Genomic DNA, 14,289 nt, shown 5'->3' with positions numbered 1-14,289 from the left:
CCTAGGTAAGTTGCAGATAGGTTCCTTGGTGGTAGTACTGAACACCTATCAGTAACTGTAGTAATAGTAGACTAGTAGTAGTAAATCCTGGGAGATACCTCCAGTACAGCCAGCCAGTACAATACTACTACTTAGTTACTAGCAGGTACTTACTAGTAAGAGTATCTATACCAATCTACTTTCAGTTAGACCAAGGTACTCGGGTCACATTGTTCTGCCGTCTCATTCGCCCGTGACCCCACCCATCGCTCCTTCTCCTTCCACTTCCCTGCAGCCAGCCAGCCTGTGGAAGTTCACCACTTGCTTTTTCCCACCCAAAAAACTGAACCGACTTCCTCCTCCTCCCATCTTCCTTCGGTCTTCCATCGCCCACCCCCCGCTCGGATCATCTGTATAGATGCTACTCTGTCCCCCCTTCCATTACTTCTTGTTCCTAAAAGTAAGTCCCGACTAGGTAGGTACTTTCTATACCTTCCTCCCTCAGTGATTTTCTTTTCCCTTTTCCCTGCCGAATATCACCCGGGTTGTTTCATACAAGCGTCTGAAGTGGAGTAGGAGGGCCTCCCACTTCCAATCCGTCTGTCTCTTTCCCAGAATTTCCACCCCTCTTTTCTTCTGCCGGTGGAGAGGGCACATGAAATCCGCCACGGTCGACAACCGTTGACTGCAAGGCTTTTAGCGTCACGCTCGGTTCAAAGTCCGTTCAGCTCGCCTGGTGCAAGGTCCGCCTGGTGGCCCTGACTGGCGTTCCGGTGCATTCCAGCCTCGTTCCTCAGGATCCTAACAGCCACGCTAGTCTCTAGCCAGTCCACTGGCGCTAACCACTACGGCGCGACTGCTGCTGCAATTCGCCGTACCGCTTCTACTTCGGCCGCGAAAGGTTCGAATTCTCGGAGACAATATTCATCGGTTTCTCCGCAAACCCTGCCTATCCATCCATCCTTTCACCCACCCAACAATACCTCTCTCCTCTTCCACCCCCCCCCCCTTCTCCCCCTCTCCTCTCTTCTTCCCTGTCTAAGCTTCCTTGGGTTAAAGAGGCCGTCGAACCAGGTCAGCCCCATTTGCCAGTCCTTGGACTGCCAACACAAGATAGTCATCCCTTCGACAACTCCACGTACCATGTTTACGAAGTTTGTACTTCGTCGGTACTCTGTCCTGCCCGTCCGTTTGGCGCAGTGGGACCGACGGAAATGCACTTCCTGACCTGTGTAGCAATTACTCCGTACAGACATGCCACTATTACTACTACTATCATCATCATCTGTCTGATCCATGTCAGCACCTAGGATGGGTGACAGCTACGCTATCCAGGATCATGCAAATCGGTCCCATGAAGAGAGGAGCTGTTATCACTCCATGGCTGCCGGCCTCCACCATAGCCACTTTGCGCCAGTCTACGTCGTTTGCCCCTGTTGAAGGAGGGTTGTTCCTGGACTTTATTACCTTTAATTGTGTTGTTCAAACTCAACACCCCTTTCAATTTAAATCCCTGACCCCTGTTTATCTTTCTTGGCTCCTTAAAGGCTCATCCGTCAGCTCGGACTCCCATGCATCTCCAACAAATCACCTGAACGTCTTCCCTGGCTGGTGGCGGATAGTTCGCTAAGTGGCTCCGAACCTAATCCGTCTGCCTCGATCCATGACCGGTGTCCGGCGGATTATGGAGCCAACGCCCGACTAGTGCTGTCGGTAGACTAAGTCTCCCACATGGTGTGCCTACTGCCGCCGCTTCTGTAGCAGGGACGGTTGTCTCGGATGACTCAGGACAGGCTCCAGCCCGGCGACCAGGGTCTAGTATTCAGTAATAGGCAGTATTGCCCCTTGAGAGGCCGCGGTTGGCTGACAAGCACACGCTGGTTTGCGGATTCTGAGCTAGGGAAATCTCAGCGTCCCAGACTCCCACTGACCCGCACGGTGGGATGCAATGGACCGCGGACGGGGTTGCCGGTTCCACGTCGGAAAATTTACGAGCAATAGAGTATGCCGGATGGAGATTACTGGAAACGGTCGATGGTTGTTTCGTCCACTCCATGCATGAGAGATTTACCCGTTACCTGGACTGAAGAAGCAACTCGCTCATGAACGATCACGAGCTGGTCCTCTTGTCTAGCCTCTGAATTACCGTGTACAGGGCTGTTATTCAGGTTTGTCCGAGTCGGTTTGGCCTCTTGTGGATTATCAGTTCGCCACTTTTATTTTAATGATGTACCGTGATGTTGCTGTCCTTTCCATCCATGATACCCACTGCACATGCCATCCTCGATCTCTTCCCGTCTTCCACCTTAATTTTATTCATTTTGATTTGTTTCGAATTTCGAATTTCGAATTTCGATTTTTGATTTTTGATTTTTATTTTATTTGTTTTATTTTATTTTATTTTCCATTTTATTTCAATTTTCCTTTCTTCTCCTCCCGTCTGTCCTCCATATCAGATCGAACGCGGCTTCGCAACCGTGGTTCAAACCCCTATCGAATTGTAAGGCACAGCTCACAGTCTTCTCAACCCCCTCCGTGACGTTCAAGCTGCGGACCACCTCCTGGTCTCAAAAAGGCGTGGTGATCATAAGCACCTTCGTTGGCCAGTCCGTCCGATGACAACCTCCGGGCATACTACTACTGCTGGTTCTGCTGTCTAGCCCAGAGGGGTACACTACTAGTCGTCCTGCGATCTACTAGGGCACTGGGCTGGGAGCTGGTCAAACCTGGAAACATCTCCGATCCCCGTTTCCTTCTTCCCATTATTTCCATTGCTCTCTCGTTCTCTCTCTCTCCCTCACTCCCTTTCGGCTCTGAGCCAGATGTACACCTACCTACCTCTGGGGAATTAAGTTGGGTTGACACTTGTAGTATGGTGCCAGATCTTCGTGTACCGAACATCTAAGCTGTGGCCCGTTCAATCCAATTTCCTGTTTTCTGACGCTCGTTCCTTTATCTTATTTCTCTCTATTCGTTTTTATTTATTTTATTTTATTTTTATTTCCCCCCTCAATTTCCCACACACTCTTTTTTTTGAGTTTGTTCCTCCGCGTTAGCATCAAGCATCTGCCTATCGTTGGCCAATACACCCTGTATCCAGGACTGAAGGCCATTCGTTCCTCCAGAGGTCCGACACTCATCCACCGACGAACCCTTCCGTCGTGTGCCCTTCTGCTGCATCTTTAGCCCGAAGACGACGACGACGGTGATTGTGGTGTTGTTTTCTTTTGGTGGCCAACCTGAAAGTGGATCTCTGGTTGGCTGTGACGAAGGCCTTTCGTTTGTCTAACGCCCTGCGTTATTTCCATTACCGTGATCGTGCTTTTGTTTCCGGCTTGGGCTAAGCACGGGTTAATCTGCTCTATAACCTTCTACCCACCGTCCGGTAGTGTATCCCTCCCCCCCGCCCCGGCCGTATCCCAGGACCCAGCAAAGGGATCGACCTTCATTTCTTGCCGTTCGTCGTTGGTCCCAGCGGTGGCCGAGATTCTCCTTTATCGTTTCGGGGGGCAAGTCAAGGGGAACAGTCTAAAGTCGGAGAGCAGCGTGGTTCATCTGTGGCGGCTTGTCCACAACCCTCACTACTATCAGCACAGCCAACCCTGCCTTGTGTCCATCTGTTCTCTGTCTCCTTACTCCGTACTCCCTAAGTTTCCGCAGAGGACCGGCCAACGGGTTCTTATTCTCTGCTTCCCTCCGTCTTTCATCTCGCGGTCCACGGCTCGGAGATCCTGCGCTTCTTCAGCAAGCGCCCCGACTGCTCGTGCAGACCCACCCTACTCTCCCTTGGCTGCGATCCTGGTCGCAGCTTCTATCCATAGTCAGTTTTATACAGCGGTGCACCGGATCTTTCTGTCCTTTCGGACCTACCTGCACTAGACCTGCCTCGTTGTGATACTCTTGAGGATAGCAGACTTCTACTTCTATCATGTCAATCAGCGGACCGTGTGTCTGGTTGTCCTCGTTGTCGCCACCTTCCACTTCTCATTTGCCCGCCATAACAAATCATTGGTCGACAGCTTCCTGGAACAGTGAGCAAGCATCGTCAAGACCGAGGGCCCTGCCGTCCAGGCTGCCCGGGTCGTGGGAAAAGGAAGGCGAGCCAACCAAGCCATCTACTACCGGTATGCAACCACTTGTGCTCAAGGCTGAAAATGCCTTCACAGCTGCGGCTCCGCCGAATATATCGAGCCCGGTACAGCGCTCTACAGGGCCCGCGTCTGTCGACAATCGTGAGAATCGACACACAGAGACGAATGGCGATGCTTCCCGTGTGAAGTTGGAGAAGCACGGTCACGACGAACTTCAGCTTCCAAGGCCCCAAGAGACAGCCAGTCCTCGGGTTACAACCCAAACGACGCCGGAGAAAAAGGAAAGGGAAGCTACAGTGCAGCATGAAAAGGAGAAGGATGATGGTGACGCCGACATGCTCTCCTCGGATGATGGAGCAGGATCGTCAATAGGCGGTGACAAGAAACAGTCCTCAGATTCTAAAAGTGAGAAGAAAAAGATGAAGCGTTTTCGGTAAGCAAATGGTTGATTTCATCAGAGCCTGTGTTTCACGCTAACGCTTCACTGTAGACTTACTCACAACCAAACTCGATTCCTGATGAGTGAATTCACACGTCAGGCACATCCCGATGCCGCCCACCGAGAACGACTGTCGAAAGAGATCCCCGGTCTGACGCCACGGCAGGTCCAGGTTTGGTTCCAGAATAGGTATTACCCACATTTTACATTTCCAGAGGCCACTCGATACATGATCACTAACACATATGTGGCAGACGAGCCAAACTCAAGCGGCTTACCAGCAACGACCGAGAGCGTATCCTGAAATCTCGAGCGCTACCCGACGATTTCGATACCACTCAAGTGCTACGCACTCCTTTCGACCATAAAACACCAGCAGAGGCACCAGTTGCGTCTCCCCGGACCCTTCTGACACGTAATCCTGCTTCTAACTCCTTCAAGATGTTACTCACAGATGGCCTGCCCCGACTCAATGATGATGACTATGTTATATCCCCTTTGAGTTCAGCTTCAACAACAAACGGTTTCTCAGCGGCTGCAGACAGGCATTTTGAAAGCTATGCTCAACCTGGAGTCATGCCCGGGAGAGGAGGGCCTGCACTGTCAGACCTACACCGACATAACCGCAGTGCTTTCCCATTTCCCAGATCGAGCAGCTTCTCTGAGTCCTCCTTCAATAGCGGGCTCAATTTCCCAGGGCGCTTTTCGAGGCCTGGAGTGGAGCCATTGAGCCATCCCAGCATGGCGTATGGTCGCCGTCCAGTTGACTATGCATTGGGTCGGCCAGCTAACGGCATGGTCGTTGGATACGATCATCAGCGGGCGCTAGAGGGCTCCGTGTCACCCACGGGTCCACCCGATCAGTCAATCCACTACAACGTGGATAGTCACCGTATGTTATTGCTCTAGAGCCATGATGAGTAGTGAACTGACATTTCTCGGCATCAGACCAGCAAATACCTAACTATCATTCTTCCTTGGCCATGCCAGCTCCTAAGGGATATGGTGGCATGGAAATAAACTCTCATTTACAGCAACATGGACGGCAGATGCCTGCTCTACAATCCGTGCCAGTCTCAGATGCGCCTGACTACCGATCCTACTCATACGACCATCATCCATACGGCATCAGCCACGCAATGCCATACTCGCAAGCCAATGCTTCCAGCATGAGCCTTCCCGCCTCATTTCCTTCCGATACCACTCCGGGAGCCGTTACGACCTCCGCCGAAGACCGAATGAACCATCCTCCACAGCTAATAGACCCAGCCAGGGCCAAGTTTGGCGGCCAAACTTTCGAATACGCGAATTACCTATAATGCAGGGTTTCTGTGGAAATGGAAGCCCCATACCATTCTTCGACCGCAGTACATCCCATAATCCTTGCGGAAATCCATCCTCATATAATCGGCTGCGGACACTTACATTCCTTTTGGCTCCTGGCTTTGACCCCATTAAAGGAGCCAGACTATCATCTCCTAATCTCTTTTCTCCTTCCTATCCTTGCGACTTTTCTTTCTCAGCCGCTTCCTCTTCCCTTGCATTTTATATTATCTCGGAGGCGGAAAAATGCATGTATCTTCCAAAATCAGCTTTTCTTGGGCGGGTCATTAGTGGCGTCTGATTTCAGCCTGTTTTCTCTCCAATCTTCTCTTATTTTGGATTCTTCTAGGCGGGCTGCTTGCATTCCTTTGCTGTTTCTTTCTTTTTTTTTTTTTTTTTTCTCCGGTCTTACTGCCCACCTAGCTTGTGTTTATTTTTTTGGGAGGGGCCAAGGAGGTTGCCGTCGGTTTACACCTGTACATGGATATTAAATTCTAGTTGATAATTTTTAAAAGGTTATACAAGCTACTGGCAACAGCCGGCAAACGTTGCATTCTCAAAGTCTGCCTTTCTGGTATTTCGTCTCCACCCTTAGCTACCCCCGTGACTACTGTAGCCTTATACATTCAGGTCTTAGTAAGCGCCGCAGAGAGTCTACATTCGACTGCTCGGGAGATATACCGTCGCTCCCGCGTCGATCCAGCAGTCGGTGCTTGTTCCCGGATCGACCATCGATGGGAGTTTGGGACACCCACTGGCTGGGTGATTGATTGCCTAGTGCCCGGGGGGGGGGGGGGGGGGGGGGTGCGGGGGGGGGGGGGGGGGGGGGGGGGGGGGGGGGGGGGGGGGGGGGGGGGGGGGGGGGGGGGGGGGGGGGGGGGGGGGGGGGGGGGGGGAAACTTGAACAACAAAGTGAGTATGCTGTGCCAACTGGGTGATATCATTCTGTACCATAATAGTTCTACAGCGACCAATGAGCGTGCGCTTCTATCATGTTGCGGTGCTTCTTCTGATGGAGGCAGATGATCCAATGACAGCGCTCAGGATTGCAGGAGAACTGGAAAGTAAGCAATCATGCTACCACCACTCTACGCTCGTAGATTACAAACGCAAGCGATCTGTCTTGCCGACCATCGATCCATACTGGGTTGCATTATCGAATCAGAAGAGGGCGAAAGGCAATGTCTGATGCTTCGAGATGGTCAGCAGTCCGCGATCGTCCCCGTCCGGGCCAATCAGAGCGCGGACATTGCTAATCGCGCCCGATCCGCTGTTCAGCAGAAGTCGATTGTGGCAAGTATAAATTCCTGCTACAACCCCATCGTCTTCAATTCTTCAGAATAAATCATCCGGATCTTTCTCTGCCTTGGATTTCATCTGAATCGCTTCTCTCTATCAGATACTTTTCGTGCTATATTTGATCGCAAACGTTCTTCGTGCATCCTTGGAAGGATTGATACTTAGTCTCCGCTCCGTCCTTGATTACGTCATATATTATCCCTCTATACAACACCGGGTCTCCGTCGCCTTACTTCTCCCCAGTCAAACCAACATCCAGTCAAAATGGTCCACCCTTCCTCCACCTGCTGCAAGACCTCTGGTGATGGCAGCTGTGTCTGCGCTGCCCAGGCCAAGTGCTCCTGCGGCAAGCAGAACGCCCTCCACTGCACGTGCAACAAGGCTTCGACCGAGAACACCGTGAGCGGCGCCCGATGCTCTTGCAGTAAGTCGTTCCCTCCCTGTTCAATCAGACTTGAGACAGATAATCATTCGAGTCTGGTGCTTCTGCGGACCACTCGCTAACATCATCGCCAGGAGCTCGTCCTGCCGGAGAATGTACCTGTGAACGTTCGGCAACTGAGAACCACCCGGTGACGGGAGCAGCCTGCCCATGTGGCAAGAGGTCTTCCAGTAAGTCCTGAGTGTGTACTTCCGAGAGGAATCTGAGCTAACAAAGACTTTAGCTTCTTGCACCTGTGAGAAGGCCAGCGCTATTGACGCTGCTGTTGGTCTTGAGACTGACTTCACCACTCGGGCTTAAAATCCACTCCTGCACCTTTGTGTGGAAATTGATGATCAAATTGTTCTTGGCCGTTACTGAATTGCATGTTCCATGGGGTGATCGGTGTTCATTACGGAGTTTTCGGGAGGCTGAGATTGACCGGCTTCATGGTTGCGTGGGTGTTTGATTCTGGGTTATTTTGCATTGCCATGGGCTATTCTCAAGGGGAAGCGAGAGATTACGCAGTATTAGTGCCGAAGAGTCGAATTGTATCTTAGAATTATACCTAATGCGACGACTGTCTGAAACCCGATGTTAGTGGGGAGATGAGTGGAGGAGTGTCCCTAAAAGATTTACTGACTTCGTCCTCCGTAGCATGGCGATTGATCTCATCGACATGCAAGAGGAACAAGTCTGATTAAAGCCAAGAACGGAAGTGAAAATGGCAGGGAGGAAGGAATTCATCAGTCTGCGGAGTGATGTCTTTGCTGCAGTACCCCCACCCGATCGCAGTGCCTTGAATCCGATAAGGTTCCTATAGATCAGGAACCATCCCCCTGAGTTCAAATACAACTCGGGCGTGATGGGCGTTTGAAGTTAACGTCACAGTCGTAGTAGTAAAGATAGGAAATTAATCAATTAACAAGTATAGAAATCTGGAAGAAACAATACTTTGCCTTCTTTTTTCCATCAGAATGATAAGCTGCAGCTCCTATTCTATAAACGGGGTTGACATGTGCACCGCCACAGCGCAACAACATTAATCCCGATCTCCGCCGGATCGCCCGCGGAAGTGGCTGAGGCAGCTTTCCCTCCTGGGCCAAAAGGGTCTCGTTCTCCCTCCTTTCCGCTGCCGGACTGCCTCTACGTCTCTGCTTGTCCCTGTCCCATAGAGCTCGACGTTCTGATCGGAGCCATCTACCGGCTTCTCACCATCTTTCTGCTCTTCCAACTCCCTAGACAGTCCCACCTACCCCTCGATTCGCGATTCGACTGTCTGTCCCACCCTCCCCCCTGTTGCGCGTTCTCCGAAAGGCCACCCCCCCCCTCCAGATCTCGGCTCCTCCATTTGGCTCACCATTGCCCTTGCGCCATGCTCCATGCACCATAGCCACTAAAGCGGAATTGACAACGAACAACCCGAAAGGAGGGACTGGACATGATTGTATGACATACACTCATTCGGAGGAATTTCACTAGCGTGGTGTTTGCGCTTACATGACACCGTGAAGTTCAGGAACGATAGATCCGACACCTCACGATTCGATTTCCCACTCTAATAATTGATCTTTAATTCTTGTCACACCATATGCTACATCGGTCAACATGTCGTCTATGCGAGGCTTGGTTCAGTTCATCGCCGACTTGCGAAATGCAAGAGCGCGCGAACTCGAAGAGAAGCGAGTGAACAAGGAATTGGCCAACATTCGGCAGAAGTTCAAGGGCGGCAGTCTAAATGGTTATCAGAAGAAGAAATACGTCTGCAAGTTGCTCTACGTGTATATTCAAGGCTACGACGTCGACTTCGGTCACCTGGAGGCCGTGAACCTTATTTCTTCCAACAAATACTCCGAAAAGCAGATCGGTTACCTGGCGGTCACTCTCTTTTTACACGAGCAGCATGAACTGCTCCACCTGGTTGTCAACAGCATACGGAAGGACCTGTTAGATCACAATGAGCTGAACAACTGTCTGGCCTTGCACGCGGTTGCGAACGTCGGTGGAAGAGAAATGGGCGAAGCGCTTTCGACAGATGTCCATCGGCTCCTGATTAGCCCGTGAGTGCCTCTACGGTCCTTCTGTTGTCGGCTTTTTGCATGTCTGGCTGACCGGGATCTAGTACCTCCAAGGCCTTCGTCAAGAAGAAGGCTGCGCTGACTCTCCTTCGATTGTATCGCAAGTTCCCCGACATTGTACAGAACGCTTGGGCGGAGCGGATAATCTCCTTGATGGATGATCCCGATATGGGTGTTACGCTTTCGGTCACCTCGCTTGTAATGGCATTGGCCCAGGATAAACCCGACGAGTACAAAGGTTGCTACGTCAAGGCCGCACATCGCCTGAAAAGGATAGTGGTGGATAACGACATTGCCTCCGACTACCTTTACTACCGTGTGCCATGTCCTTGGATCCAGGTCAAGCTGTTGCGGTTGCTGCAGTACTATCCCCCGTCAGGTATGCCTTTCATGTATCATCATCGGCTCTATGTGCACCACTAAACAAGTGAACAGAGGATAGCCATGTCCGCGAGATTATCCGCGAGTCTTTGCAGCAGATCATGAACTTGGCCATGGATGCACCGAAGAATGTCCAGCAGAACAACGCCCAAAATGCCGTTCTTTTTGAGGCGATCAACCTCCTCATCCACCTTGATACCGAGCACAGCCTTATGTTGCAAATATCTGCACGTCTTGGAAAATACATTCAGTCGCGAGAGACGAATGTGCGGTACTTGGGGTTGGAAGCCATGACGCATTTCGCGGCTCGGGCCGAGACTCTAGATCCTATCAAAAAGCACCAAAACATCATTCTCGGATCGCTCCGGGACCGCGATATCAGTGTTCGACGCAAAGGTCTGGATTTGGTCTATAGTATGTGTGACACCACAAACGCCGGTCCGATTGTGAACGAGCTACTGCGCTACCTTCAGACGGCCGACTATGCCATCCGCGAGGAGATGGTGCTGAAGGTCGCTATTCTCACTGAGAAGTATGCTACCGACGCGCAGTGGTATATTGACATGACCCTCAAGCTCTTGTCGCTGGCTGGAGATCACGTCAACGAGGAAGTGTGGCAACGAGTTATCCAGATCGTGACCAACAACGAAGAGTTGCAGGCTTATGCAGCACACAACCTGCTTGGATATCTGAAGACTGATTGTCACGAGAGCTTGGTAAAGATCGGATGTTATGTTCTGGGTGAATTTGGCCATCTGATCGCCGACAATCAAGGCTCCAGTCCCATTGAGCAGTTCCTGGCGCTGCAAGCGAAGATGATCACCAGCACCGACACGACACGAGCCATGATCCTCTCCTCCTTTGTCAAATTTGTCAACCTCTTCCCCGAGATTAAACCCCAACTTCTGCACATATTCCGTTTGTATAGCCACTCCCCCGATTCTGAATTGCAGCAGCGTGCTTTTGAATACCTGTCGCTGGCGACGCTTCCCACCGATGATCTCCTGCGAACGGTGTGTGATGAGATGCCGCCCTTCTCGGAGCGCGCGTCGATCCTGCTCTCTCGGCTGCACCAGAAGACGGCCGGCACGACAGAGAAGAAGACATGGGTTGTAGGCGGCAAGGATGCGAACGCCGACAAACAAGAGGTGCTCATGGCACAGAATACGGGACTGAAGCGTAGCTTCACCACCATCGTCAATGGCCACAAGACCGGGGCCAATGGCACGACAGCCACGTCGGGGGCGTCGGGTGACCTAGCAGGACTGGATCTTAGCGCCCCATCAGGTCCGCCGCCGAACATGGCCAGTGCGGCTCATCTCACACCGGACTGGGATATCGGGTACAACCGACTCTACTTTGGCGATGAAGGTGTGCTGTTCGAGGATGCGCAGATTCAAGTTGGCCTGCGTTCCGAGTACCGGGGGCATATGGGTGTGGTGAAGATATACATCTCTAACAAGTCGTCCTACTCTATCGGGTCCCTCACCACGACGGTGGATAACCCGGCCGCACCGAACCTGAAAATTGACACGAAGAGTCTTCCCGATCCATCAGTGCCTGCCGTGGGTCAGACGCAGCAGACGTTCTTGGTTGAGGGGCGCGGGCCGTTTACGGAAGCGCCGACGATCCGCATTTCATATCTTGCGGGAGCGCTTCAGGCGTACACGTTACAGCTGCCTATTCTCATGCATCGATACATGGAGCCGTCGGCGTTGTCAGCGGAAGATTTCTTCAAGCGCTGGCGGCAGATTGGTGGGGGCCCGCTGGAGGCACAGAATACATTTGGCGTTACGGCGCGACACAAGGAAATCGGAGAGGCGTTTACACGACGAGTGGTGGAAGGCTTTGGGTGGAAGATCCTGGACAACGTGGATCCGAATCCGAAGAACATTGTAGGCTGCGCGGTGTACCAGTTTGCTGAGGGCAAGACGGGCTGTCTCCTGCGACTGGAGCCCAACTATGAGAGATCGGTAAGTTGTTTCCCTGTCAAAGAGTGCAAGGAGTAAGAGCTGACTGTATGACTTAGATGTATCGAATCACGATCCGCGCGACACAGGAAGCGGTGCCGCAGGCATTGGCCAAGCAGATGGAGCAAAAACTGTCGCAGGGAGAGCGAGGAGACAGTGGGCGATGATGCTGGGGGCGTGTCATGCTGCATGTTTGATTCTTCGTACTCCGCCAGGTGGCAGTGGGCGGAGGTGTATTTATTATTGATATCGCACATATATACCTGGGACATGCGGGACGCTTGTTCTTTTCTTTCATCTTAATGTACAGGCAGCAGTCGAAGTTACTGTCTTGTTTTTTTTACCCCCTTCCTCTTCCATCTCTTTTTCATCATCCCAGAAAGACGTATGATGGTGATGCATATAAAACAGGTCGTGAATCGTAACCCCTGTTGGAAATGAACTCAAACCACCCTGGCCTGATCCTTAGGCGGCCTATCCCCAAAGATAGTGGTCCCAACGCGGACCTCATCACTACCCAGAGCAATAGCGCCCTCGAAATCCTCACTCATACCCATACTCAATTCCAACGCGGCTTCCTCCCCGAGCAACCCCAGCTCCTTGACCACCCGATCCCTCGTCTCCCTCAAACACACAAAATCCTCATTCTCGTTGTCCGGCGTCGTGGCCTTCGACCTGGCAATGGCCCCGATGGTCATAACTCCCTGCAACCGCAACCGGGGACACTTATCCCTAATAAAGCGACACAATTCCAGCGCGCCATCGCCCGGCTCCACCCCACTCTTATTCGCCTCCCCCGAGGTATTCACCTGCACGAACACCCGCAACCTCTCCTCATGATTCGTCTCCTTTACCTCAGCACTCCTCTCCCCCCACCCTTTATCCAGCAACGACGCCTTCTTGGTACTATCTACGCTCTCGACGGCCCAGAGCGCGGGGGTATCCCGCGCAAGAGTCACGCATTTGTTGCTCTGGAGGCCGCCGATGAAGTGCCATTTGATGGTAGTGGGGAGGAGACGGGCTTTCTCTTGGAGTTCTTGGAGGTAGTTTTCGCCGAAGTGGGTTTGGTGAGCGGATGGGTTGGTGTGGAGGGTGAGGATGTCGCTGGCGGGTTTGAGTTTGGAGACGGCGACGAGGCGGGGCGGGGTGGACTTTGGAGACGAGGTGGTTGCGGTGTTGATGCGGGCTGTTACGGTTGCGAGGTTGGTGAGGAGGGTGGTGGTGCGGGTGGGGGTGGAGGGCCGAATTGGGGTGGCCATGATGCTTTTTGCCTGTCCCCTTTGGGAGGTGTATGTATCTGTGGTTTGTGGGGATGAATAGAAGGTTACAGAGAGAGAGAGTACTTTAGCTGAGGTAGAAGTGGAATGTAGTGATAAGATTGATTCGGGCCGATGCAAGAGCTACCACGCTAGTCTGCTTTTGGTGCTAGTGCTACACGTGATATAGTGAGGTTCAATTCGGATTCGGCTTTATTGTTCCGAAAAGCACGTGGCTGACTAAGAGGGGCAGTTCGTGCTAACTAAGCTTGGTTGGTCGGTTGGTTGGTTAGATCATAAGATTAACTAATCACGAATCAGTAATCAATCAGTCGTGTCGTCATTCTGCAGATTGAAGGTTGAAGCCATGGGTTAAAGTTCGAGGTTACGTGTGTGTGTCTGGATGATCTACTCCTCTTGTTCTTTTGCTACTTTGTATGCACTCTTTGATGTCATTATTCCCTCCCCTACAGATCTCTCAGCGTGCAACGACAAAGCCACACGTTGCTCCTTACCCCCTCCCTCCCCTTTCACCCCTCTTTTTTTTTTTTTTCTCAACACACTTTCTGCCGGTAGATCGCACTAGAAGTCCGGTTTGGGTTTCCCAAAACCGCCGCCCGGGGGCTGTCAGTCAGACCTTCGTCTCTCTGAACCCACTGCCAATTTCCATCGACTCCATCCGGCTCCATTTCGTCAAGGGACTATTAGTCTTCCGAGACCATTAGTGTTGACTATCTCGGCTGAAGGAGGAGCTCGTGGGTAGCAATAGTCGCCGTCCCTCTCTCTCTTTCGGAGCGGTCTAGCAACCAACACGGGGCTTTTATGTCCGACAATAATGAACTAAAACTAAAGAAATACAGATGCCTGGACCTCGACTCGCCGGATGTTGGCTGCTATTCCTATCCGGTCCGTTTATTCCTTTTACCCCCTGATGCACAACACACAAACACTCACTTTCTTCCTCCCCCCCCCCCTGATTTATAATTAATAATACATTTTCTTTTTATTTTTTCCCCCCTCTTTCCCTTCCATGGTTGAAGAAGATTTTGCTT

The 14,289-nt window shown here is 51.9% G+C and overlaps 5 protein-coding genes across 5 annotated transcripts; 4 read left to right on the top strand and 1 right to left on the bottom strand.

Annotated features, from left to right (window-relative positions):
• Positions 1-1,870: 1,870 nt before the first annotated feature.
• On the top strand, positions 1,871-3,000 carry BDQ94DRAFT_153322 (uncharacterized protein). Its single transcript, XM_026768126.1, has one exon. The coding sequence runs from the start codon at positions 2,204-2,206 to the stop codon at positions 2,516-2,518; it is 315 nt and encodes a 104-aa protein (XP_026620696.1). The 5' UTR covers positions 1,871-2,203; the 3' UTR covers positions 2,519-3,000.
• A 635-nt stretch (positions 3,001-3,635) lies between these two features.
• On the top strand, positions 3,636-6,237 carry BDQ94DRAFT_153321 (homeobox domain-containing protein). The gene is made up of 5 exons (XM_026768125.1): positions 3,636-4,503; positions 4,561-4,698; positions 4,764-4,896; positions 4,951-5,401; positions 5,458-6,237. Exons 1-5 carry the CDS (start codon positions 3,908-3,910, stop codon positions 5,826-5,828), a joined length of 1,689 nt encoding a protein of 562 aa, XP_026620695.1. The 5' UTR covers positions 3,636-3,907; the 3' UTR covers positions 5,829-6,237.
• Positions 6,238-7,168: 931 nt separating this feature from the next.
• BDQ94DRAFT_153318 (putative copper resistance protein Crd2) lies at positions 7,169-8,510 on the top strand. The gene is made up of 4 exons (XM_026768124.1): positions 7,169-7,555; positions 7,648-7,743; positions 7,797-8,136; positions 8,196-8,510. The coding sequence occupies exons 1-3, from the start codon at positions 7,396-7,398 to the stop codon at positions 7,871-7,873; spliced, it is 333 nt and encodes a 110-aa protein (XP_026620694.1). The 5' UTR covers positions 7,169-7,395; the 3' UTR covers positions 7,874-8,136; positions 8,196-8,510.
• Positions 8,511-8,862: 352 nt separating this feature from the next.
• On the top strand, positions 8,863-12,305 carry BDQ94DRAFT_153314 (AP-2 complex subunit alpha). Its single transcript, XM_026768123.1, has 5 exons — positions 8,863-8,999; positions 9,072-9,612; positions 9,675-10,009; positions 10,066-11,984; positions 12,041-12,305. The coding sequence occupies exons 2-5, from the start codon at positions 9,161-9,163 to the stop codon at positions 12,146-12,148; spliced, it is 2,814 nt and encodes a 937-aa protein (XP_026620693.1). The 5' UTR covers positions 8,863-8,999; positions 9,072-9,160; the 3' UTR covers positions 12,149-12,305.
• Positions 12,306-13,317, bottom strand: BDQ94DRAFT_153311 (YggS family pyridoxal phosphate enzyme). Its single transcript, XM_026768122.1, has one exon. It carries the CDS (start codon positions 13,238-13,240, stop codon positions 12,425-12,427), a length of 816 nt encoding a protein of 271 aa, XP_026620692.1. The 5' UTR covers positions 13,241-13,317; the 3' UTR covers positions 12,306-12,424.
• Positions 13,318-14,289: the final 972 nt, after the last annotated feature.

This window comes from Aspergillus welwitschiae (assembly GCF_003344945.1).
Source record: "Aspergillus welwitschiae strain CBS 139.54b unplaced genomic scaffold BDQ94scaffold_54, whole genome shotgun sequence".
NCBI classification, from domain to species: Eukaryota; Fungi; Ascomycota; class Eurotiomycetes; order Eurotiales; family Aspergillaceae; genus Aspergillus; species Aspergillus welwitschiae.
This window is presented reverse-complemented; position numbering and strand designations above follow the sequence as displayed.

Coding starts and splice junctions, on each gene's coding strand:
- BDQ94DRAFT_153322 (XM_026768126.1), top strand. CDS start 2,204: ATGATGTACCGTGATGTTGCTGTCCTTTCCATCCATGATACCCACTGC.
- BDQ94DRAFT_153321 (XM_026768125.1), top strand. CDS start 3,908: ATGTCAATCAGCGGACCGTGTGTCTGGTTGTCCTCGTTGTCGCCACCT. Junction 4,699..4,763: donor CAGGTTTGGTTCCAGAATAG/GTATTACCCACA, acceptor CATATGTGGCAG/ACGAGCCAAACTCAAGCGGC. Junction 5,402..5,457: donor CTACAACGTGGATAGTCACC/GTATGTTATTGC, acceptor TCTCGGCATCAG/ACCAGCAAATACCTAACTAT.
- BDQ94DRAFT_153318 (XM_026768124.1), top strand. CDS start 7,396: ATGGTCCACCCTTCCTCCACCTGCTGCAAGACCTCTGGTGATGGCAGC. Junction 7,556..7,647: donor CGGCGCCCGATGCTCTTGCA/GTAAGTCGTTCC, acceptor CATCATCGCCAG/GAGCTCGTCCTGCCGGAGAA. Junction 7,744..7,796: donor ATGTGGCAAGAGGTCTTCCA/GTAAGTCCTGAG, acceptor CAAAGACTTTAG/CTTCTTGCACCTGTGAGAAG.
- BDQ94DRAFT_153314 (XM_026768123.1), top strand. CDS start 9,161: ATGTCGTCTATGCGAGGCTTGGTTCAGTTCATCGCCGACTTGCGAAAT. Junction 9,613..9,674: donor CATCGGCTCCTGATTAGCCC/GTGAGTGCCTCT, acceptor ACCGGGATCTAG/TACCTCCAAGGCCTTCGTCA. Junction 11,985..12,040: donor AGCCCAACTATGAGAGATCG/GTAAGTTGTTTC, acceptor TGTATGACTTAG/ATGTATCGAATCACGATCCG.
- BDQ94DRAFT_153311 (XM_026768122.1), bottom strand. CDS start 13,240: ATGGCCACCCCAATTCGGCCCTCCACCCCCACCCGCACCACCACCCTC.